The sequence below is a fragment of the Dermacentor andersoni genome, chromosome 1 (assembly GCF_023375885.2).
Source record: "Dermacentor andersoni chromosome 1, qqDerAnde1_hic_scaffold, whole genome shotgun sequence".
NCBI lineage: Eukaryota > Metazoa > Arthropoda > Arachnida > Ixodida > Ixodidae > Dermacentor > Dermacentor andersoni.
This window is the reverse complement of record NC_092814.1, coordinates 55,584,560-55,609,464: the sequence shown is the minus strand read 5'-3', so window position 1 is coordinate 55,609,464 and position 24,905 is coordinate 55,584,560. Positions and strand designations below refer to the sequence as shown.

Sequence of the window (24,905 nt, the reverse complement as noted above, 5' to 3'; positions counted from 1 at the left end):
CAGGTACTTGAGCCAACCAGTAAAGAGCCACCACTTGTGTGTGCCTGTTCCCATGCAGGCCTGAACTATAACAATCTCATATATTTTGTGGTAATTTAATATTTGTGGAGGCTAAAATCGAATGGTTTAATAAATGTCAAATCTAAAGACAGAGAGTACTAGATTGAAATTTGAGATCTCAAATATTTGCATACAGCTTCATTTAGCAGTATATTAATCCATTTACAGGACACATATACCTAAGGACTTCTTAGCACCAGGCCATGTGCAGCACTTGTTAAATATGTGTGCATGTGTAAAACATTACATCATGTGAAATGTGTATGATGAATTTAATTATGGGATATTACAAATATCTAGATCAACCACCCGAACTGCAAGTTTGTAGGCACTTTACATGTACACTATGTATAGGCCACTGAATACTCTTTAAAGGGCCCCTCACCACGCATTATGGCAAATTTTGGTTGTAAACTGAAAGTTGTAGAACACCATCTGAGGAGTGTTTTACCCAAATAATTTTTCATGTTGGTTTATTGTTGGAAGAGATCGAAGAAATTAACTTTCCTGTTACCACGCCATAAGGAGGCAAGTGTTACTGCAAATGGACACACTCTCTCCCTTTACCTCGACTAGCATCCACAAGTGGTGTTCCTTCCCTGCCTTCTCCCATATTCAAGCTGAGGGACCGCGTCATGTTCACATGTCAAGCCCCATCTCCTTTTTTTTTTCGTCTTCCTGTTTTACTATGCAGCGCATTTACAGCAGCAGCATTGCACCTTCCACGTTGGATGATTACTCGAAGTCACGTGCCATGGTGTGACATAGCTAGCAATGCATTTTATGTCACAGCATTTGCTCATGTGACCTTGACTCTCTGGCTGGGTGGGAGCCAGTGGAATTTCCTCGAAAGGGAGGGGGCATGCTGTGCTGCAATGCTGCAATGCTTTGCAGACATGATCGTCAGCATGTGACGTATATGTTGTGCCTGTCTATATAAAATGGCCAAATGTGGTTAGGGAATAGCTTGGCACATGTGACAAGGTCCTGCGAAGCAGTATAATTCCTTGTACACCCGTGCAGGCAAAACAGAAACCTTGCCATTGCATTGTTTATAATTAGGTAATGAAGATATGGAATAATTTTTCTTTTGTATACTGCATCTTGGAAAAAATAATTACTTTGTTTTGTTTTATCATTGACAGGACTTTGTTATTGGACTGTCCGTGCTTTCCCGGGGTTCGCTCCAAGAGAAACTCCGGTGGACATTCAACCTCTACGACATCAATGGCGATGGCTACATCACCAAAGATGAGCTTGCTCGGATTGTTAAGGCTGTTTACGACCTCATGGGAAAGGCTGTGGAACCCATGGTGGAAGAAAACACAACAAGGGAACACGTTGAAAGGGTGTTTCAGGTAAACCACTGCTGGACACCTTGCTACCATGCTTGCAACGGAAAGTAATGCTGTTGAACATGTCCAAAAGAAGCAGTTCATTAGAAACACATGCCCAGCTATCACTGTCTTAAGTTTGTGCATTGTTTAAGTCTTCAAGACCACAAATTTCAACATTTAAACTTGGATTTAAATCCAAGTGCAGATTGAGATTCATAAACACAGTAACATTGTGCCAACCTACACAAACATGGTGAAGTATGGACCTGAACAACTGCTGCAGTGCAATTCAGCAGTGCTTGAGGAAGAACTGTTGGGGACTCATGTGCAATTTCTTGCTCTTTTTTCACTGTTGAGAATGTTGAGCCACCGATAGCCATGCGCACATTTCCATGGCCGTTGGTTACGTTGGTTCAAGGCTGTAGGGACAAACAGTAACCAGACTATCAATCGAGTTTCTCGCATATGTACAGCTGGTTGGTTGAATTTATGAGACATTAGGGGAAACTCATGCACCTTTGTGGGCATCTCATCATGGTTCTGCTATGGTATCAGTGATATGTGGTGACAGGGGCCATGACTGCCTCTGCTGTTTTCATGTATGCTTCACAGAGGAAGCTCTCAAAGCTTCATATTTACACTTGGTGACTACATAGGCAGTTAATTTAACATTCTATTGTAGCCGTATCAGTTATTGGTGCTTATAAGCAGTATTGATTTCAATACTTTCTTTTCTGTGCCATAGGAAATATATATATATATTACATGCGGTAAAATGTCGATCTTGGCATTTCTCTGTGTTCTGTGGCAACCACTGTACATATTGAAGACTACCCTCTGAGTTTTAACGCGACAACGTTAAGGAGCTCGTATCGCAGAAAAGCCGGTGTCGTCGGCGTCAGCGGCGTTGGCCGTGAGTGATAAATCCCAGAAGGCACTTCATAAATAAAAAGCATCTTGCAAGATGGGCTGGTGCGAATCGAACCATGGTCTCCGGAGTGTGCGACGGAGACGCTACCACTCAGCCACGAGCTCGTTCCTTTAAAACGGGACAAAATCGCCTCTAGTGAATGTGGTGTTGCCTTAGAAACGTGCCGTAGAAAGTTATACTGCGGTGTATATCGGTAATTATGGCCATGTAACTTACAGAAGTCGCCGTTTCACGAGTAGCGAAGTACGTTTCCGCTACATTTCTTCTGCGCTCTGCGCACACGCAGAGCCATCTTGCGGCAAACACAGCAGACCCCCACCTCGCAATGTACGGCGCTGCCCCGACACGTGGCGCACCACTCGCCCCATGATCGCGTCCGCGTTCATGGCGCGTCGGGGCCCGGCTATCTGTGCCGATCGCGACGTTTGGCTGGCGTAGCGCGTTTGAGTAGGCGGTGCGAACGGGGTGCGATAACGCTGTCGCGTTCCACTCTTGAAGGCGAAGCTTAAGCGTCCTCCAATTTTTTCATTGCATTTTTATTTTTCTTGCATATATAGTAGCTTTGATAAATGTCTACTGCACTAAATGTGAATTTTTCAGCCCATTGTAATCCTCAAAATGAATTGCAAACAATGCAGATTGAGTCAACTACATTTCAGCACTTCATTACTGAGACCACAAACTTTGGCATACTTATTTATTTATTTATTTATTTATTTATTCTAGTGCTCTAAAGGTCTGATGGGTGTTTCACAGAAGGACCCAACAATGATTTCAACAGGCTAACATAACTTCTTAGCATACACAACTTAAAAAAATAAAGAATGAAAGAAAGTGCATACAACAGAAAATAATCTCATATTGTAAAGGGAATTTCAGTTTGTCAGAAGACGATGAAAAATTGTGAAAGTAATGTGACTAATATACAGAAGTTTATAGTTTTAGAAAGTACTTCAGATAATTTACGAATGTGTTGTGATCAGTAATATGTGCAGTGTCAACTGGCAGCACATTTCATTGACAGATAGGAAGGAAAATTAGTACAGGCAATACTTGGGAAGGAGCATTGTTTTGCTATTCTCACCAATATCAAGCGTGCATATCACTTGTGTTCCTTGTCTGTCGGTTTTGTTTGTTAGGGTTTCTACAGCTTAGGTGCATGCTGTTATGCTGAATTCAAGGTTAGGTGTCTGCATATAAACACACATAGCGACTTAATGATTTACTATGCCAGCTTAGCCACCATGAATCAGTGATACCTTTCTGTCAGGATTTGAGCGAAACAGCCATCATCATATGATTGCAGAGTGCTTTAAAAAGATACTAAGGGCAAATATAGTAAAACATTAATAATACATTTTGGAAAAAAGCACGAGAAGGAAACATACTAATCAGGAAAACATATGATCTAAAGTCACTAAAAAAGATATGGTTATCCCTCTTTCATAGGAATCGGTAGAATACGAAAGTGAGACGTGTCTTCGCTGAACCTGTTGCATATTTGCTTCATGAGCTCAAGGTCCACTGCAGCGAAAGGTGCACCATTTGTGGGCATGTGACGATGTTGCAGGTTTGCTTGGCACATGGTGTCCTCTTGGCAAACGTCGTCCTGCTGCCAAGTCGCTTCGGCGAAAGTAAGAGCATTTAGTCCGGCTCCGTAGTTTCTTGGGCAGCCAGTTGAGTTGCAGCGAGCTCAGCTTCAGGTATGCAAGTGGTAGAGTTCGCAGCGTGCGCCGCGAATGCACGAAGTTGATGTGTCTCTCGCCGCAGCAAAGCAAGATTCGCCCGTCGACATTGTTGTCCTTCTGCACTGCCTAACGCAGCAGTTTTCTTAGTTGGTGCCATCGCAAGCAAAGCAGTAGGCGGCAGTAAACACTGCTGATGTATGTTGAAGCTGCGCTCCATAGGCGATGAGGTGTCACAGGCTAATCTGACATGAAAGACAAACCATGTGCGGAAACTGCGTCGTCGCCGCAGCAGAAGGCCTACACCGCCTACACCAGGCTATGCTGCATTGGATTCTCCGCTGCACTGAGACTGCTGAAGCTCCCACTGTCGGTGCTTGTTAGTGTCATGATGCAGTACTTTGCTTCACTGCATCTAGAGGGTGGCGCCATCCCTGTCAAGAGAGATCATATTTTATGCGTTTGCGCCGACGTCACTTCCGTTACAGGAAGTTGATGGTGGACCCCGGCATAAGATACTTTCGTGTTAAAATTTCGCAGACACAACAGTATGACATCTACGTAATGCAAAGTGATGCACGAATTGTTGCAACACAAGATGCCGATGGTCATTTAGCTGGGGAGTAGGGGGGGGAGGGCATTCTGTAAGTGTCCACCTAGTGGACATGTCCATTCGTCTGCTGCTGAAGTGCTGATTGACTGGGGGCACCTGTCTCCTTCTGACACATAACCCAGCCCAGCCAATCAGAACTTTGGCAGCAGACGAAATGGACATGTCTACTAGGTGGGCACTTACAGAATGCCCCCTGGTGGGGCTCAAGCGGCCCGAGATGCGCTCTGCTGTGTTTCCATTGCATAGTGTTTAAGACGGTGACGGGGAACTTAAATCAAATCCAGCTGATAGGCAACACCGAAATACAATGCTGCAAGAGCAAAACATGATGCTCACGTCGCCCCGCTTGCAGCCGGAAATGCCGGCGCGTTTGAGTTATCGCCTATTAAAATTGCTTGCAGTATGCCTCCAACAGCACTGCTTGCTGTGACAAAGAAAGGTGAAGATGCTTATCGCTGCTGGGTTGGTGGTAATAGCTGTGAATGCGACGTGTGATGACCCGTGGGATTCGCTGGCACTGGAAGGGGAACCAAACATGTGCCAGTATTTTCACGTGACAAGGATGGGCACTTACCGCTCTCGATTTCACATGCCTCGCGTCTTTCTTGTTTACACGGGATCTAGTGGCGGGAAAACATATCATACGATTGCAGTTTGGATGTTAGTGCCGAAAGGTCATATTTTCTGGGAACATATTAAGCAGTAAAAGGAAGCGTAACTGTATTGGGTCATTTTTTGTGGTGTCATTCACAAACATTGTGGCCGAGAAATCATATGAAATGGAATCATACTGACAAGATTCTACTGTACTAAGTCAAGCTTAACTAATAGATTAAAGCTCAAAAACATCTAAGACATTAACATTTTAGAGAACAGAGCTTTAGTAAGTGAAAAGTTGCAGTAAATGTAGGACACGATTTGCGACTTTCCCGGGAAATTCTAGTACAGTTCAGCCTTGATATAATGAAATTCAATATAACAAAATTTCACTGCTGCCACGAAGGAATACCGAGACAATAAATGGAAACTTCCACAGACACATACAGTGAAATGGTAGAATTACAAGCTGCTGCTTGCGAGCACAACTCTCCAATCGCGCATGTTCTGTGTAAAGTCCAAGTGCGATGAGATCCTATCTCGCGCTGTATGCTTTGGGTGTAAGTGAAAGCGTGCGATGGTGAACTGAATAGGATAGTGGCTTGATGAGCTGATGAGCACCGTCTTCCTGCACGAGCAAGAAGAAAAGGGGGAGGGGAGCGAGCTCGTGGTAATGTGGTCAAGCGCATGGGGGTGAGGCAGGTTGGCGCATGTCTCCTTTTTTAGTGCACCCGTGGCTGTGCATGGCAGTCAGTGCGGCTGAGCACATATGCAGCCTGCACAAAGTTTTCTGTTTTAGAAGTATTTTAGAGGTAATATCCTGCGAGTGCAAAGAGGGGGAGTGCCAAGACGGTATGGCATCATGTGTGCCGTCTTCCCACGTGCTCAGTACTGGAGGTTACGTATGCTCGTGTTTCGGAAACGCATTGAAGCGAGAGGCAGACGAAACATCCGCTCTCCACTTCTGGTGCTTTTCATGATAACGTCCTCCTACAGCGGCCGACACTGACAGCCATGGGGGAAGAGCGGATGCTAAAGCATGGCTGGCTTCGCTTCGTACTGCTGATGTGAAGATGTTGTCAACACAGCATGAAACCGCATCTTTCGTTGTCTCCTCTCAAATTAAACAAAATGCATTTTTTTCTAATTCACATTTGCATTTTTTTATATGCCCAATAATTTACAAAATCTTGCTGCCCCTTCCGTGTAAGAAAAATCTACTGGCGACTGTACTTATTTGCACAACAAATCAAATTTCAATATAATGAAGCAAATTGCCAATTTTACCGACTTACCAATTATCTTACCAATAATGCTGCGTTGGTTTTGCTGGGTCGCAAAGTTCATACTGACTGCAAGCAGCAGAAAATGCTGCGGTAATGTGATGCAGCATTTTGACATGGCATTGCCTGGGCTCAGTTTCTGTCCGCATTTTCCATTTTAGGCAAAAGAAAACGTAGCACCAGCTCTCAGTTGCAGTTTTACTCAACGGTGGCAGCAAAGGACAGTGATGGCCTGTAGGGTGGGCAACAGCGCTACAAAGAACGTCGAGCGGAAAGTCAGAGAGGCTGAAATAATCTCATGGATGGCAGCAATGGAAAAGAAACCTGCCATGAGTAACTACTTAACAGAAAAAAACGAAGTTAGGAAAGAAACAATTTATGATAACGCAAAGGGAAGCTCATTACTTTTCGAAGCGAGATTGGGATGCCTTAGAACACACACCTATAAAGCGAGATATAAGAAGGAAGAAGAAGCATGTGCTTGCTGCGGTAAAGCTAGGGAAACTATGGAGCATGTTTTATTAGAATGTGAAGACGTACCCAGCGGTCGATTTAGGCACCACTGGCCTCCTTAAAGCCCTTGGGTTCAGCAAGAGCAGTGGAAAAGTAAACATGTCCGCAGTAGGAATTAGTAAGAGGCAATTGGAGGATTGGTGGAAGAAAAGTAGGGAAACGACAAAAAATGGAGACGTACAAAAGCACAGTTCGCAATAGGGGATCAGAAAATTTGGGCTTGGGAGGTCATAGGCTTTTTTTTTTTTCCTTTTTTATTGTTTAACCTAGGTAGGACATTAGCAGTATAACAGCTTGGTGGCGCAACCCACCACCCCGTTCCAAAGGGGATGCTCATAGCATCCATCCATCCATCCATGTATGCAGCGTCACACTGCTTCGCTCGTGGCAAGCTAATTCAATTACGCTTGAGAAACACAGCCTCTTCAGTCACATTTTTCTCTGGGACTAAGTCTTGTCTTGGCATGAAACAAGCACTGCAAGGTTTCTGTAATGGTATTTTAGCTGATTACAACGAAGGCGCCAAATAAAACAACGGACGTAGGAAGGAGACACGAGACAACCACGTCTTAGCGCTGCATGTTCGCTTAATATTTGCCTTAGGTGTTCCTCTAAGAATTAGGTAGGGAGGGAGGAACTGGCTCTGGGAGAGAAGTTATTAGAAAATAATGTTTTTTTTTTTTTCTCATTATGGGTTTGAGTGAAAGAAGAAAAAAGCTTGAATGCCACTTTGACAGCACTGAACTAAAATAGCGAGTAGTTGCTGTTTAACTACTCGCTGAAAAGTTATGATATATGTGACTGATTCCCGGAATAGATTCGTGTGCTATGTCCATCGAACATCAAGTAAGTGTACCTAGAACTACTGTTCTGTCACCCCAATAAATTCAGTCATGCACAATGATGAGTTCAATGCGTAGACGAAAATATGGCTTAAACTTCATTTGTAGAAACTTATCAGGTCAAAATGACGAAGTAAACTTCATGACCTGTATACTAATGCTGTTATTGGCACTTGCTGCTTGTAATTTTTGCATCATTACTACTGGGGGAAGAATGGAAACTAACTGATCTTGAAGAGCAACATTGTTGAGCGCTTCCTGCAAAGGTAGTTGAGAGAGTGCATCAGCCACAAAGTTATTGCTTCCCTCGTGGTACTGGTTGGTGTAGTTGTAGCAAAGTAGGCGCTCTGACTAACGTGAGATGCTTAAAGACAGATATTCCATTTCCTTTGTTGACAGCAAGGTGATGAGAGCACTGTGGTCAGTCCATCTGTTGGGGATCCCTTGTTATCTTGTACTAGTTCAGCACCAAGTCCACACCCGGAGGCGTCAGTTGCGACACTGACAGGGAGGTTTGGGTCAAAGAAATTTAGCATATTGCAAGCTATTAGTAGTGATTCTAAATGGGTGAAGCTCTCTTCAGCAGCCGAATCCAAGAACATGGCTTATTGCCTTGAAGCAATGCGTATAAAGTCTCCACATCAACAAAAAAATGTGAAACGAACTTCTAATTCTTTTTTTTTTCTCTACAGCAATTATGATTGTCCTTGTATTAGACAGCTTGAATTACACCTTTTCTTCATTGCATATATTTAGGTTCTTCTCTTGCCATTGTATAACGCTATCTAACAATGTCCGATTGCTGTTGCTAATTCTTGTTTTCGTTTAATTTGTACACAAACTTTGAAAGGGGCGCAGACTCTTGTCAAGCCGAATTGATGTTGGCTTTTTGTCTGAGGCACCTACGTCCTGTATGCATGGAAAATAAATTTGATTTGAAATAAAATGCCGCAAGTCCATCCAAGGAGGGAATGAAGTTCATTTCTGTTTGAAGGCACAGGAGCTTACTTTATTGTTTTGATCAATTATGGTAGCAGAAACAATCCTTTGCCATTCACCATCCTAGAAATGCGAGTTCTGTGACGTCAGGCACACTTCTGGTTGAGTTTTTGAGGCCCGCCTTTGAAAGTCATTGCGAAACAGCATGTAAGTTTTTAAGATGATCTTCTCAGTATCAGCCATAGACAATAATGTTTTCAATGAAGAGAAGCATACCTTTCCTTCCTTTGAGTATCGGATGCATCCTATTCTGGAATGCTGATGGAGCCGAAGCCGAGCTGAAACAAATGCTCTTGAACCAGGAAAGCCCGTCATGCATAATGAAAGTAGCCAAATCAGAAATATTGGGCTGAGTTCTATTTGGTGACAAGCAGAGGCCAAGTCCAGCTTAGAAAATCACTTGGCACCAGCTAAGCTGTGCAGCAGCCCCACTGACTGTGAAAGCGGAATGCTGTCGATAGTTATGCCTTTGTTGGTTTCTCTCAGATTAACACATATTCGTATTGATCCATCCTTCTTCCAAACCACATCTATTTGTGGAACTCACTCAGAGCCTTCAACATGTTCAATGACATCTTGTGCTTCAAGTTTCTCCAATTCAGTTGACACTTGCTAGTTAATGGTAAACACAACTCATCAGAGCTTGTTGGCAACGGGCTGAACGGACTTACGAACTTTGACGTTATGAATGAATCCCTTCACAAGCCCTAATTGTTTGGTGAACAGATGCTCGTACTCAAAATGTAGCTCAGGTGGCAATAGAGGCGTCCTAGTTGTCAATGTGAGTCACTGAAGTCATTGTTTCAACATAAAGAATGCAAGCACTTCTGTCTTGGAACATAGCAGATGACGAAGCATACTTGAACTCTTATTCTTGACGAAGTAGTCGAATAGTGGTTCCAAGGTAGATTTCAGAGGGCAGCTGTTTGTGAAGAACTGATGGTACAATGCTTCTGCCAGAATAGTAATAGACAATCCCGTGTCAACATTGAAAGAGATAGCTTGACCTTCCACAAAGATTAATGCATCAATGCCATTTTTGCATCTGTTGACAAGACACATTGTCTTTCCTCTACTTTGTGAACTAGAGTCATCGTCGTCATCTACCTGTCAAACTTTGCCAGTATTGCTGACGACTTACACACAAAATCCAAGTGCTCAATCTTGCCATATCGACAACATTTATGACCATGTGCCTTGCATGTAGTGCTGTTTGTAAGATAATCAGTCGCGCTTAAAGTTTCGTGACACCTCGTACTAGAAGGGAAACTTGGACGAGTTGGTGGTAATTCATGTCTTGAAAAGTGACAGCGTTAAACAGACAAGGACATAGGCAAAGAAGAGCACGACACAGCACCAGTGTCGTGTTATTCTTTGCCTATGTCCTTGTCTGTTTCGCGCTGTTACTTTTCGAAACTTGAGACACCTCTTATTTGATGCTTGTGTGCTTTTCACTTGTCACAATATGCATGTTTGTCTGTAAGTTCTGACGATCCGGGTGTGTGCTTCATGCTTCTTTAACATGATGAACTAAGGCAACCTCACAAATTTCTGGAGCTTCACTCATGGCTCGTTTGTACTTGCTTGCAATAGCGGTAGTCCATGAGAGCCAGTGAAGTACCTTGAAAAAGTCATTGCTCATTTAAATTATTTTTGGCATTCAAAACAGGCTGCTCACGTACCATTTCATTAGTAAGGCTTCCAAAGGTACATTCACGAAGCATTCTTATAATAGCGATGTATTCTTCCATCGTCCCACCTGCATGTTGAGCACGACGAGTGAACGACCGACATATCACAATGATGCCGATCGACTGCTTGCAATGGTCGGACAGCATGAAAATTGTAGTGTCGCATGCATTGCACGATGAAGTAGCGTCATCTGCGCTTTAAGGACCGGAATGAGCACTGCAAGTAGTAATGGTAGCAGCGCCTGACTGCAGGTCCACTGGCTGCATGTAGAGAAAATTCACTCCCCTCTATGCTGAGACAAGTGAGCAGAATCGCATTGCGGTGATCAGGAGGGTGCTCAGATGTGCCGGGGGCTACTATGTGCACCTCAAAGGCCTGCTTCCACTGATCCCATGGAAAGGCAGGATGACCAATGCAAAGGCAGGAAACGAGGCAGTGGTTGTAACACTAGGAAACTCATTGTGTTCCACTTTGTGAGGAACTTTGCATGGGTTAAACAAATCCTCATCACCAAAGTGTATTATTTAGCAGTTCACCGAGTAACTACGAGGACAGGCATACCAATGAACATCATCCTTTTTAATGTCTGCTCATGCCCTCACTCACTTGTGGGCAGCCTGTTCACACTACTTCATCTTGACTATACGACAGTTACTGTATATTTTATGTACAGCAGCATGAACACTAAGTATTGACAAATAGACTGGTTTAGCATGTAATATTTTGCTTATGTGCAAACAAGACAAGTAATACACATAGCAGCTGCAAGTTGCTCTGCTGGCAGATGGCAACACAAGTCCACTCATGGTGACTGTTTCTACCTGTGCCTTTGTGTACACATGACAGCAGTCATTTATGCAGTACTGATAAGGTAGATGTGATGCTGAATGCCATATTTTACAAGATGCATGGCAGTAGGTGAGTTTGGTGCAAGATTTGTGCAAGGCTAGGTCATGGAAATTTTTTTGCACTTATGCATACGGTATCAAAAGCACAAAAGCTTCAGAACAGAAGAAAGTGAAAGTCATGCTAAAAGGAGATGACAATAATGTCACACGTGTTTTGTGCAAATGCAGTTGACTCACATTGATTAAAACTCCTAACCGCTACAGAATATTGTTAGAATTGTGAGAACTTGGGGTGATCCATATCTGAATAAAGTAAAATGCAGTGCCGGGACTACTTTTGTTCTTTTTGTATATCAATCATTTGCCAAATCATATGTCCGCAAAAATCCACCTTTATGCTGATGACTGTGTGCTGTATAACGTAATTAACACGAATGTTGACCACCTTTCACTTAACGATTCTTTTACACAATTTTGCAGGTGGTGTGACAAATGGCAAATGATTGAAATGAATATAAACTTTGTAAAGACAGTCACTTTATCTTTTAGTAAGCGCACTCCTGTTTCTTTAACTATTCGTTTAATGGCTCTTCCCTTAAATGGGTGTCTGAATACAAGTACCTTAGCCTCATCTTCACACCTAACATGTCATGGTCTAGGCATATTGAATACGCATGCAATAAAGTACTAATGAAAATAGGCTATCTAACTCGTACATTGCAAAAAGCTCCGCGTGAAACACAATTGGTATCATATAAGTCACTCACCCGACCCATTCTCGAGTATGGTTGCGCCATCTGGAACCCTTATAAAGTATCTGACATTAACACCCTCGAATCAGTTCAAAACAAAGCAATCCGTTTCATATACCACCGTTATGACTGGGAATTCTCACCCTCATCTCACCTTGTTGCACTAGCTCTACAACCTCTGTCCAAGCGGCGTGATCGTGAATGCCTTAAATTGTTGCATAATCTTATTAACACCCCATGCTCTCATTAAAGAACAACTATCTGTCTCCTGATAAATGGAAACCTACTAGGAACAGCCACAAACTTAACCTTGCACCATTTCAACCGCATACTAACCTATTTAAGTTTAGATTCTTTCCTCGTACAATAGTAAAATGGAACTTATTACCAGGTGAAATTAGGTCACTGCCTTTAGAGGAATTTTTGTAAAAGGTTACTTGATTCATGCTGTGTTTATTATTGCTCATTGTATCTTTTGTTTTGAAGTTGTCATGATTCCTATGGTGTTGAAGTTGGTTTGTGCAGAAGAATGTTTTGTTTAATGCAATGGTACAAACCCACTCCTGCGATAGCCCAATCAGGCTGCAGTATGCTTAAATAAATAAATGAATAATACAAAAGCGAATTATCACTTATTACATGAACAACTGTGCAGAGCCAGTCTTTGAATGTACCATATTTATTTTAATATAAGGTGACACTTTTTTTTCCTGAAATTTTTATCCTTAAAGTCACCCCCCCACCCCAACTTATATGTGATGCTGATGGGTTCAGTTACTGTTCTAATATGGCAGCAATTCTGTGTTTCTATCAATCCAGTTTTTAGATGGCAATGTAAATCATAGCGACTAATAAATTTAAGCAGTCGAGGGAGTATTTGCCGTCGCACCAATACGAAAATTGTAGTCGTCGTCGTCAATGACATCTCATGACAACAAAGGGCAGCCTCAAAGGCTGGTAGACAACGGTTGTGGAACATGAATGAAAGCGATGTTTACGATGATGTGATTATATTTTGAGATCTTTTTTTCCTCTGTTATATTAGAATAAACTAAACCTTATGAGTCAGTTGCATTTGACTACCTATTTTTCTGACTTCGAATATACAGACATGCTCAGTTATTTGGACACCATTGCAGTGGTGACACTAGTGCCCATATCATTAATATGTAACGGTGAATGAAATTTCAGATACCTTAAAGCACACCGTTAGATCTAACTGCCTTTAGAGGAATTTTTGTATAAGTTAACTTGAGGACAACGCTTGCATGACGATGTGAAACCTCTAGCATCATTACGAGCAGAAAGAGTGAGATTTTTATTTACTGCAGTGCCAGCCCCTCTTGACGAAAACTAGCTGAAGGATGCCACTCCTCCAGCATAGTAATATTTTCGACCGTAATGACCTGACAACAGAACAGACGAGACAGAGCACTGTCTGTTCTGCTCTTGCATTTTTATGCTGGAAAATAGTACTGTGTCGAACAAACTAGCCCAACAGTACATTCTCACTCTTCTGGCCTAGTTCATAGCCTCGTCAGTCCAGTAGTGGCCAGCCAAACCCCCAAGACAAGCCAAACCAAGCCTGCTCATTTATGTGCACATTGTGTATGTCTCGCACGTTCAATGGTTTAAGGGACACTAAAGAGAAAAAAGAGTTGAGCTGTATTAGTAAATTATGTTTCTCTAGTACCATACAAGCCACTCTTACCATAAGAGAAGGCAAGAAGAAAAGGCCGGTGGCAATGCCACCTTGAAGAGCTCGCTGTGATGTATGGATTTTGATAATGTCTGCATGGGCCTAGTTAATTATTTATCAGTAAAGATGGACTGTGTTGTATTCTAAAGAGGCCAAAAACTGGACTTAAGTTCTGAGAATCTTTACTGCACCACAGTGGCCCATTTATGTGAAAATACCTTGAAATCGGGGAAGTCACATTGGCGCACCAGTGCTGGTGTATCAGTGCAGTGATGCTATTGGTGCGCCAATTGCGGGAAACTGTGCCAAGAGCCAAACCCTGCTACATCCTGCTACATTTCAGCAAAATATGAGAAATCTGTGCCCACCCTACGCCAAAAGGGTCGCTCGGGCTTTAGGAAACAAAACTTAGTCCTCAAGCGCCGTTTCTCCACACCATTGAAAACGGCATGGTGTGGACCAGCAGCAGCATTTACTTTGCGGTGGACCGAGCCAGGCCTCCCCAAACAAAGGGCCCCTCACCATGTCTGGCCATGTTGAGCTGATAAGCGCATTGCATACAATGTGCGCTAACGATCATGTCTGCTCAGCGACCACTTCCTGCTTTCACTTAGCTTACCATCAGTATAATGTATTTTGAAATCACTTTCATAAACCTGCTCTGAAGGTCCATTCTACTGCTCCGAACTGCTTCGAAGGCGGCTCCGAAATGGCATGCACCAGTAGCGTCATTGTCAGTGCTAAATTTAACAAACGGAACTCTGACCTTTATTACCATAAAATTAAGAACAATTAGTTTTGACAGTATGCTCACTTAGTTTAAACAGATTTAGTGGTTCTTTTTAGTGTCCCATGATTAATAGTGATGCAATCTACAGCAACTTTGTTGTCTTCTGTCATGAATTTTTGTTGCTCATAATCATCGGCCAGAAGCATGCACACTCACTGTTTGTCCTGACGTGTGCCACGGTGATCTGAGAAAGTGCCACCGAATGAAAGTTTGAAAGTTGCAAACTCACAATCAATTTGCTAGCAGAAAGCGGTTACCTCTGTTCTAGTTGCTAGGGAATGCTGATTTGGCGCAAGCTATGGCCATACTTTCCCTGGTCGTAACAACAGCATGGCAGTGGTCGAAATGCATCGTGATGTTGCCGCATGTAAATATGTGTGTACATACAACCTTCGTCCGTAAAGTTCCGAGACTGAGTCCATAAAAAAAAATGCATTCAACATTGAAATCATTTGTACAGCACCCCTTCGAAATAGTCCCCCTTGCAGTCTATATACAGCTTCCAACGCTTCTTTTGGCAGGGCTGTCAGTTCCCTTGTCGTGGCGTCTTGAATGGCCTCCACGCTCCCCATCCAGCGACCTTTTAGGGCTCTCTTCACATGAGGAAACAGGAAAAAATCGCACGGGGAGAGGTTAGGTGAATATGGCGGATGGGGAAGTACAGTAATGCTGTGCTTGTCGAGAAACTTTGTCCCACTGAGAGCAGTGTGCGGTCTTGCGTTATCGTGGAGAAGGCTCCATTGTCCAGATGCCCATAAGTCAGGGTGACGGCGTCGCAGTGCATCATGCATGTGTTGGAGCACGCGGATATAAAACTCCTGATTCACCGTCTGCCCTTGTGAGACAAACTCGCAGTGTATGACACCTCTGGCATCAAAAAAAGAACTATCAGCATCGTCTTTGTTTTGGTCTTCTGTCGCCGCACCTTTCTCGACGCCGGAGAGCTTGTGAGCCACCATTCGGCGCTCTGCCTCTTTGTTTGAGGATCGTATTGAAAACACCATGTTTCGTCTTCAGCAATGATGCTGTCGACGAATGCAGCATCCTTCTCTGCCTCGGAGAGCAAATCGGCGCTCACTGATGCCCGCGTGTCCTTCTGGTCCTGTGTGAGGGAGTGCGGCACAAGTCTGGCATTCAGCTTTCATTTCCCCAAGTTCTCACACAAAATTTGGTGGCATGTTGTCTTACTAATGTTGAGAGCATCCGATGGCATGCGGACTGTAATGGTGCAGTCTTGCTGTACAATCTCCCTGATACGAGCCACGTTGTTTTCATTCCGTGAGGTTGCAGGGCGCCCCTGCCTTGTGTCGTCTTCCACCGACGTTCTCCCCGAAACGAACCTCTTGTGCCACTCAAAACTCGCGGCCGCAATAATGTCTCGTTGCCGTGAGCGTCATGAAGGAGCTCATACGTCTGTCTTGCCAAGCTTCACACAGAATTTTATGTTTACACGCTGTTTGAGGTGGACGTCCATCTCTCCACATTCACTTACAGTAGAATGCGCAGACGACTAGTGACATATTTTTCTACATGTAGCGCCATCTAGTGGCTGCCACAGCAATTAACATAAATAGCTCTGGTTAGCCCGAAAAGATGGCCTACATATACGCACCAACATTTGTTTTGGAGAATCATTTCTAGAGAAGAAAATAAATCAGTCTCAAAACTTTACGGACAAAGGTTGTAATTCCATTCGCAAGCCTTCCCGGCCACTCGTGCAGTAAAGACACTTTTTCTTTTTCCTCGTAAATATGTTTTTGTTGTTGTTTATTTTCAAACTCCCAATTATTTGGACTTTCAGGCAATCTCCTATGAGTCACCTTATGTTAATGTGCATACATTTATTTTTCTTTAGTCCTCCAGCTGCACCCTCACTTTATAATTGTGACCACCTTATAAGTGGGTAAATACAGTATATAAAAATCGTATAAAGATGTGTGGTTGACCATGTTGTTTCTATGTCCATATCTTCATTGCTGTGCCACAATTCTGGTCCAAAATAAGTCTGGCAGAACCCATCTCACGATGAATGTCGACGATAATGCGATTAGCATTGAAGCAACGTAGCAACACACCGTATTGCCAACATTGAAACATGTATGCAGCCAGCCTCCTCTCTCGTACTTCCTACTGCACACGCTCTGCCACCTAGTGGCACTGCCACGAGAAATGCACGTGGCACGGGTTCAATTCCGCCGAGCATTGTGGAAACTTCAGGGCTCATTTTTGTCATTGTAGAACGTCACATACCCAGTGCACATACCTAGTCACCCAAGTTGTCTTCAAAGAGGTTCATTGAAGAGCGGCACATAGGTACACAGTGCCACATACCCAGTGACTCAAGTTCGTCCGACGGTTGGTTCCAAACCCTGTTCATCCAGCACAGCACCCATGTGCACTACACATTTGACCATGGTCTACCCATGACCCAGGTTGGCAGGAAAACGATTATAGGCATAGGTAGATACGCAGTCAGCCCCTGAAATGGGCTTGAAGTATCCCAAGAATGCTAATCACATTAAAACAGACACCAACTAGCCCAAAATGTGTTTTATTAAGTAAGAAATGTATGCATCCTACCCTCCACATTCAAGGTGACCAGGTCAATTGTGCCATTTCATTGTGGTTATTTACACTATACATGCTTGGTAATTTAGCAAACACGAATCAATGTGCACAATTAAAGCACTACACAATGAAATTTTAATTTCACAAATGACAGTAATGCTTAACTGGCTACAATTGTGGTCAGGCCCCAGTACCAGTGGGGGCTTCTCTTAAGGCGAATCACCGTAAATAATGAGATGGAAAAAGTGCTGCATTTTGCCAAGCAGCAGGAGTTTAAAGCTAGGTTTTCCTTAACCCGGTTCCATAAACTGAAAAAAGCATGCCGATTTTTAAAATTTTTTTTCAGGAAAGCGGTTTTAATTGAAAAAGGGTCAGTGAAAGCAAATGTTTCAGTGCCATTTCATTGTGGCATCCATCAATATACTGCAGCTTTTAAATATCTAATGTGAGCATATTCCAACTATTCATGCCTTATAAATGTCCTCTAATAATCTTTGGTTGCACTCCTGTGCTGTTGTCAGTTGCTAAATTTTTGTACACAGGCTGTAAACATTTTTTTAATGTTTGTTATACTTTGTATAAAGGAAACCACAGCGTGAAGTTCTGTAGCTGAACTTGTTGAGCTTGAGCTTCGCAAACAAATTCAGTCGTGTTACCTTGAGTAGATGCATAAAACTATGCACACAGACTCAGGCAGTGTCACTTCTGGTGAAGGAAGGAAGGACAACTCACCACAACTTAGGACACATACACATGGGCACACTTGCTGACTCTGAACACAATCTACCAAGGAATCTTAAGTCATAAACATTCCGGTTTTTACTTCTGCTAACCATACACAACCTACTTCAACAAGTCAACAATCATGATTTAAGGGGTTTGACATCCCAAAGTAACAAAGGAGCAAGGCCAACAAATTTGTGATTTAAGATGTGTATTCTAGTAATATAGCCTAAATTAATACCTCTTTAGCTATCTCCATGAAACGAGACCATTTAAAGGAAATGTTTGTGCAGTTGGAAGAGCTAAGGAGATGTGTAAAGTTGTCACGTTACAATTACTTCATCTCTGAAATATTTGCTCTATTCTATGCAGCACAGTGACATGATCACTGATTAAATTTTTGCTGTACCACTGCCTCTGTAATTCACTCAAGCAGAGCAGAGGACAAAAAAAAAATGAAAGCCATCGAAGTCAATGCCAGAAAAAGGGTCATGCGTGCTTTCTTTCCTGCTTGCGGGCTTGGATGCAGGCAATGTAGAATCAAATTTGATCAAGAAACTCTAAAAAAGCTGTTTGGTTGTCATCGTGTTTTTGTGTAACATCACAATAAACACAGAAGTTCCTGTGGATTTTAAAAATGTTGCTGGAAAGTGCAAGCAGTCCTTCAAATTAAATTCTAGGCTCTATGCTGTCCAAATTGGACTACTACTTGGCTCAGCTGTTCTTAACAACCTTTTCTAATGACTGGGTAGACTTATTTACCATGTTCAAAAAGTATTGCAGGGTCCCTTTAAGGGAATCTTACATCAGGCAACATAAGAACCACCAACTGAGAGCTGCTACACACAGCTGCTGGTTTTTTCTTAAAGCAGTGTTTAGACTTGGATATACAAGTGGAATAATTGCATAAATATTTATAAAACAAAGCTATCAAAGCTGATCAGGAAATCTGTATAAGTTTCCAACGAACTCTTGGAGCCTTCTACTCTAATATGTCTAAAAATGGTGTTACTACACGTAGGTACTCCCTAGACATTTGTTTGCCCCCAGCAATAAGAAATAAATTTTAGGCATTTTAAGCATGCAGATAAAAACTAGCAGGTGCACAAGGTGCGCTACCCTTTTATGACTCTGGTTCTACCGCAAAACTCTCAAGGCAGTTAAGTGTCATATCTTGCAGACACTGTAAAATGTGCTAGTACTACATTATCCTGTTTCCTTCTTCCACGTATCGTGGCATGAGAGTCTCACCTTTGGCTTCACATGTTAAATTTTTCAGAAGCTCGACCTCAATAAAGATGGCGTTGTCACAATTGATGAATTTATGGATTCTTGTACAAAGGTAAGCACGTGCGTTTGCCTTTCAGTTCTTGTTTTAGTAGATGTGTACATCTAACAGGTTGCTGCATTTCTTTGTGGTGTATATACTACGGAAATCGTCAGTGGTAATTTTATCGAAGCTAGCATTCACTACAAGAAAAAGGGAGCATTTTTAAAAAGCCTATTATAGTACTCAATGGTGACTGTTCAGATTTATTCATATTTGAGTATTGTATGTTTCGGATTATCTTGGAAGCGCAAAGATAGGCATTGGTGTTAGTGGATAACAGGGAAGAAATTCGATTTCTTTTTTTTTTTAAGGCATTCCAGACCAAGGTCCAAATTCACAAAATGTATCTTGTGTAATTGGGAACTCCATCATTAGCCATGATTGACTGTCTCTTCATCGCATCAATCGCTATTACATGTAGTGGTGCGAGACCTGGTGCAAATCAGGAAATGCCCTTATGAAAGTGAAGTTTCCTGGTTACGAATGTAGGGTATCTTTTTTCACATGTTATTTCTACAACTGATATGAATAAAAGTAAGAACTGCGTGTCTTTTGTCGAATGCTTTCTACTTGTCTTTTGTGGTTTTCGTGTAAAATTATGAAAGGCTGCTCCAAATAATGTTTGCTACCTGGCATATTTCTCTTTTTATTATTTATATTTTTTTTTCCACTACATTACCATCTGAACTCGCAGCATTTTTATTTAAGCACCGCAGACCTGTTTACTCCCTGAATGCGTGTTCCCATTGTGGGAATGGTACTTGAACATCATAGCAGCAAGTTCGAGTGCAAAGTAAGCACTCAATATCAATATTTGGGCACTGTGGGATCTTTTTAAAAGCATACCATTAGGACTCTCCTCAATTGAAGCCAATTCTCTGTTTACTGATTAAAAAAGATAGTGCTTATGGCCATCCAACAGTTGCCTAAGAACAGCTTCCTTAAGTGGGTGAAAGCTGCTAATTTTCGTACTCTGAGTTTATTATCCTTTACTGCAGCAAAAGGACATGCCACTGTGCCAACTTGGGGCACATTATTGAGCAGAACTTCTCAAAGCCATCTTTTACCTACGTTAGGACATTGCAAGGCTAAATCCACCTACAGCCTACAACATCGTTCTCCTGCTCTTTGCTCACAGCAGCAACAAAAAAAGCTTGCTCTAATTGCCTCAGGAATTTTTGAGAGCTTGTCAATAGTTTTGTGTAGCCTAACACTCTCAAGGCAGTAAAAGTGTGGCAACAGAAATGTCTCATTCTGATTGAGCTTCTAATGGTGGCTGAAGCACATTCCTGACCAAGAACCAGATTTGGGGGTCAGAGCACTCTCTTTGTTTGACTTCGTCCCTTGATTGTTTCTTAAAAGGCTTTTTTGCTGGTTTTTTTCTCCTCATTTGTTTGCTTCAAGTTTAGCTCATGGCATTAAAAAAAATGGATTAGTGTGCAGCAATTGCAAAAATATAGACTTACACCAAACTAAGGCCTCACCTTTAGGGAGGCATTTAATTAGACAGCTTAACTACTTTGTTGCCCTTGCCATAGTGAGGCCAATAGTAGGGCGAGACTCACCCCCCACTTCCTTGAAAGATAATGTTTTTGTTTTAAAAGAAAGGCTGCTCAAGCTCTGGAAGCTACGTCGCGATAATCTTCTCAGTGGGACATATTTTTATATCTGCTGGCACAAGTGGCTTTGGCAGAATTTTTGTTCAATAATTAATACCCTCTGTCTCCCTTTCTTCTTTCTTTTTCTTTTTTAACAAGCTTGCAGCTTTTGAGGGTGCCCCACAACACTTTCCGAACGTGCTAAATAAGCCAGCCCACTTGTTGGACCGTTTTTGTCAATAACATCTTGACCAACCATGATCCCTCCAAACACAAAACATGATGTGCAACCTTGTTCAAAAGCTTGCCTATCTTTCCTGTGTCCGCAAAAAATACCCACTATCCTTTGTGCACCCATCTGTTGTAACAGTGGAAAAAAATTATTGGCCAATTTTCTTCAAATGCCAGAAATGAGTGGAGCAGCAGACAAAGCAAATTATTACAATATTAACATTAATATGGGTGCTTCTAGTATTCAACTGATGGGCCCTCTATTTAGGGAAGGTGCTTAAAGGTAAAATTAAACGCTTTTTTCTCCATAACTAATTATCAAAGGTATGAAGTGCTTAGATTTGCAGAGTGCACCTTGTTGATGCAATAGCAATAAGATTAAACAGCAGCATAAACAAACTTAGTGAGCATGGCAAATTTTGTGCCAAAGCGTGGCCATATATTGCCAGCTTAGATCCAGTGATGTAGGACACCACGTTTTGTGCAGAGGTCGGAAGCTGTGTGAAAACAGCTGCAAGCATTTGAAATCATTTGATGCATATGTTTCCTGCAGGAACTGAGTTTCGATTAATATTTTTGTTTAGTGGCATATAGGGAGCGCCTTTTAGCAGGCCCTTACTATTTTTTTATTTATTTATTTATTAATACTGTCAACCCTCATAGAGGGTGAGCATGGTTTTGAGCATCCATGTGAGCATCCATTTGAGCTCAAGTAAGTTTGAGGTACAAAATTTAGAAGGCATTGCAATAATTTGCAATTTGAAAGCATTTGCATTTGAATTACATTTCACTTTATTTGGGCCAAACCACCTGTTGTTTCTCATAGCCAAAGGTTTAAGTGTACTATAGTATGAATAACCAAACAAACCAGAGTTGAAGAGGGTAAAACTTAACAGTCTATATTTATCGGAATGACTAACAAACCGTAAAGCCAGAACTATAGCCATAGGTGCAGTTGTCAATACAGAATGCTAACCACAACTATAGAGTTACGTCCATACAGAATCATAACTATTGCTTGGGTTATGTCCAGAAATTGTTATGGGTGGATTGACAGTAATCCACGTAGCCTGTTAATGGTCCCTGTTACATTTGTTGCAGCACTGTCCACGAATGAAAGGGACATAATAATAAACAGTTATGCCCTGTGTATGAAAAAAGCAAGAGGAAAGCATAGTATAATTGTAAAGCACTCACAGACAATATGTTTTATGTCCTAGCAGCACACCAGATTCATTGGGGGTAAGGCAGAGATGGAAAACAGTGATTTACCTATAAATGATAAGTAAGCAAAATGGTGACACAAAAACAGAGATGTGCATTCAAAGACTTCAAAGTGAGAGTTGGAAAATGAGATAACTATGGAACAAGTGGAACATTACAAGTTATTGTAATGTTCAAGTTATTGTATTAATAAAACAGTACCTGCCACAGGGTGTAAGTTATTGTTTTGTCTCGATGAAACTCCAGTGATGGTTACATTTCTGCCTGGCTGGAACTTTAGACTCTTCTGTCTACATGGAATTTTAGCCACAGATTATCGTTGCTAGAGTCCATTGCATTTTTTTTTTTTTAGGAAATTAAGCTATAAGTTGCATCAAAGCATCTCTAATGTAAAAGGGCCTTGCCGTTTGTGAGTTTGGTAGGTTTGTGGAATCAGCTAAGATGAAATCTCTTGCATACTTATGCAACATTATTACAATGTCATTTTACAGTAGGTGGCAAGGGCCTAATGACTGCTTATAAAGTATTTAAACAGAATGGAGCTCTTGGATGAGTGACTGTAAATAAAAGAGCAGTCAAACACAGCTAGCACTTAGCATATTTACGGTGACGTTTTTTAATGAGAATGGCATTTCTAGCCTACTTCCGCCGTTTTGAGCATACTATTAATATATATATAAAAACGATGGCATCATGGCGACGAGCCCATACCCAGTGGCCCAAGCTATTAGACAACTTGGGTCCACTGGGTCAGGGCCAGGGTCAGGGGCAAACTGGCTCGTTGTTGGCTTCCTATGATGTGATTAATAAAAATCGAGCTCCTCGGTTCCATTTCTTCTTATTCATTGCATTACGAGGGTCTCGAATCCGGCAACATTGATGCCTTCAGGTAGCATGTGTCTGTTTATTGACCAATTGCCATCACCCAAATAGATTACGTACTCGTGACGCCTGTGGCAGAGAAGATGTTCCACATCCGCCGCCGAGGTTTGTGAGTGGTGACGCTGGCTAACACTCCTAGGGTTAGTTCTAGTAGTAAAAAAATAAATATCCCAGAAAGTATAGGGGAAAACGGCGCTGCAGTAGCTCAATTGGTAAGAGCATCGCACGCGTAATGCGAAGATGTGGGTTCATGTCCCACCTGCGGCCAGTTGTTTTTTCATCCACTTTCGTTTCCAATAATTTCTCATTTCTTTAATTCAATTAATAAGTACAAGTAATTTCCTCTATGTTGTCTTTGGTATATTTAGTTGTTGGCTTCCAGGAATATTATATGATTAATAAAAATCGAGCCCCTCAGTTCCCTTTCTTCTTGTTCATATATGTATAATGTATACCTGCTGTGGTTGCTTAGCGGCTATGGTGTTGGGCTGCTAAGCGTGAGGTTGCGGGATCAAATCCTGGCCACAGCAGCCACATCTTGGGCCCTGACTCAGTGGCCCAAGTTGTCTAATAGCTTGGGCCACTGGGTATGGGCTCGTGGTCCTGATGCCATCACTTTCTTTTTGCTTGAAGATAGCTGTTGGGGTTTTAAGTTTTCTGGGCTGCAAAGAAAGCCTACAAGATTTTAAAAAAGTACCACATGACTGTACGCTTGCGCGCAGCGTCCCTCAAATGTACTCATCGTCATCATCGGCCTATTTATGTCCACTGCAGGACAAAGCCCTCTCCCTGTGATCTCCAATTACCCCTGTCCTGCGCCAACCAATTCCAACTAGCGCCTGTGAATTTCCTAATTTCATCGCTCCACCTAGTCTTCTGCCATCCTCGAGTGCATTTCCCTTCTCTTGGTACCCATTCTGTCACCCTAATGGTCCAACGGTTATCTAATCTGCGCATTACATGACCTGCCCAGTGCCATTTTTTTCTCTTGATGTCTATTAGAATATCGTCTATACCTGTTTGCGCTCTGATCCAAACCGCTCTCTCTCTGTCTCTTAAAGTTATGCATAGCATTCTTCGTTCCATCGCTCTTTACACGGTCCTTAACTTGTTCTCAAGCTTCTTTGTCAGTCTCTAAGTGTCTGCCCCATATGTCAGCACCGGTAAAATGCACTGATTGTATACTTTCCTTTTCAATGATAACGGTAAGCTCCCAGTCAGGAGCTCACGATGTCTGCCATATGCGATCCAACCCATTTTTATTCTTCTGTGAATTTCCTTCTCGTGGTCAGGGTTCGCTGTGATTAGTTGACCTAGGTAAACATACTCCTTCACATACTCTAGAGGCTGACTTGCAATCGCAAACGTACTAGTACTAGCGAATGATTGATGCTGCATACAGGGTGAATGCATGAATAGTCTGCAAGCGAAAAATGAGAGGTGATGGCCACACCTGTTATCTCCAATTCATTGCCATATACTGCTAAAGCCTCCCTGTCCTTTATGCAATTGGTTGCTAACAGATCTTGAAGAATTGGCATACGCTATTTATTATTTATCCCATGGCTTCATTTGCTTCATTGCTTCAACAGACAAGGTTTTCTCGGCAAAAGTGGAAGCCAAGACCATTGTCTTTGATCCATATTCATTGCTTAAGGCCTATTTATGCATTTGCTTGTCTTGCGTCTACCTTCTCTTGTCCTGTCTA

General features: G+C 42.2%; 1 protein-coding gene and 1 non-coding gene across 4 annotated transcripts in view; both read left to right on the top strand.

The window, feature by feature from the left end:
- Window positions 1–24,905, top strand: part of LOC126544599 (Kv channel-interacting protein 4-like) — a 617,305-nt gene that overhangs the window by 588,767 nt on the left and 3,633 nt on the right. For all 3 annotated transcript variants that reach the window (XM_050192021.3, XM_050192022.3, XM_055061516.2), the window contains 2 exons: window positions 1,206–1,418; window positions 19,212–19,274. In XM_050192021.3, the coding sequence (XP_050047978.1) occupies window positions 1,206–1,418; window positions 19,212–19,274 (276 nt within the window). The remainder of the gene's footprint in view (window positions 1–1,205; window positions 1,419–19,211; window positions 19,275–24,905) is intronic.
- Window positions 23,392–23,464, top strand: TRNAT-CGU (transfer RNA threonine (anticodon CGU)). Its single transcript has one exon. It is a non-coding gene; the product is annotated as a tRNA-Thr (tRNA).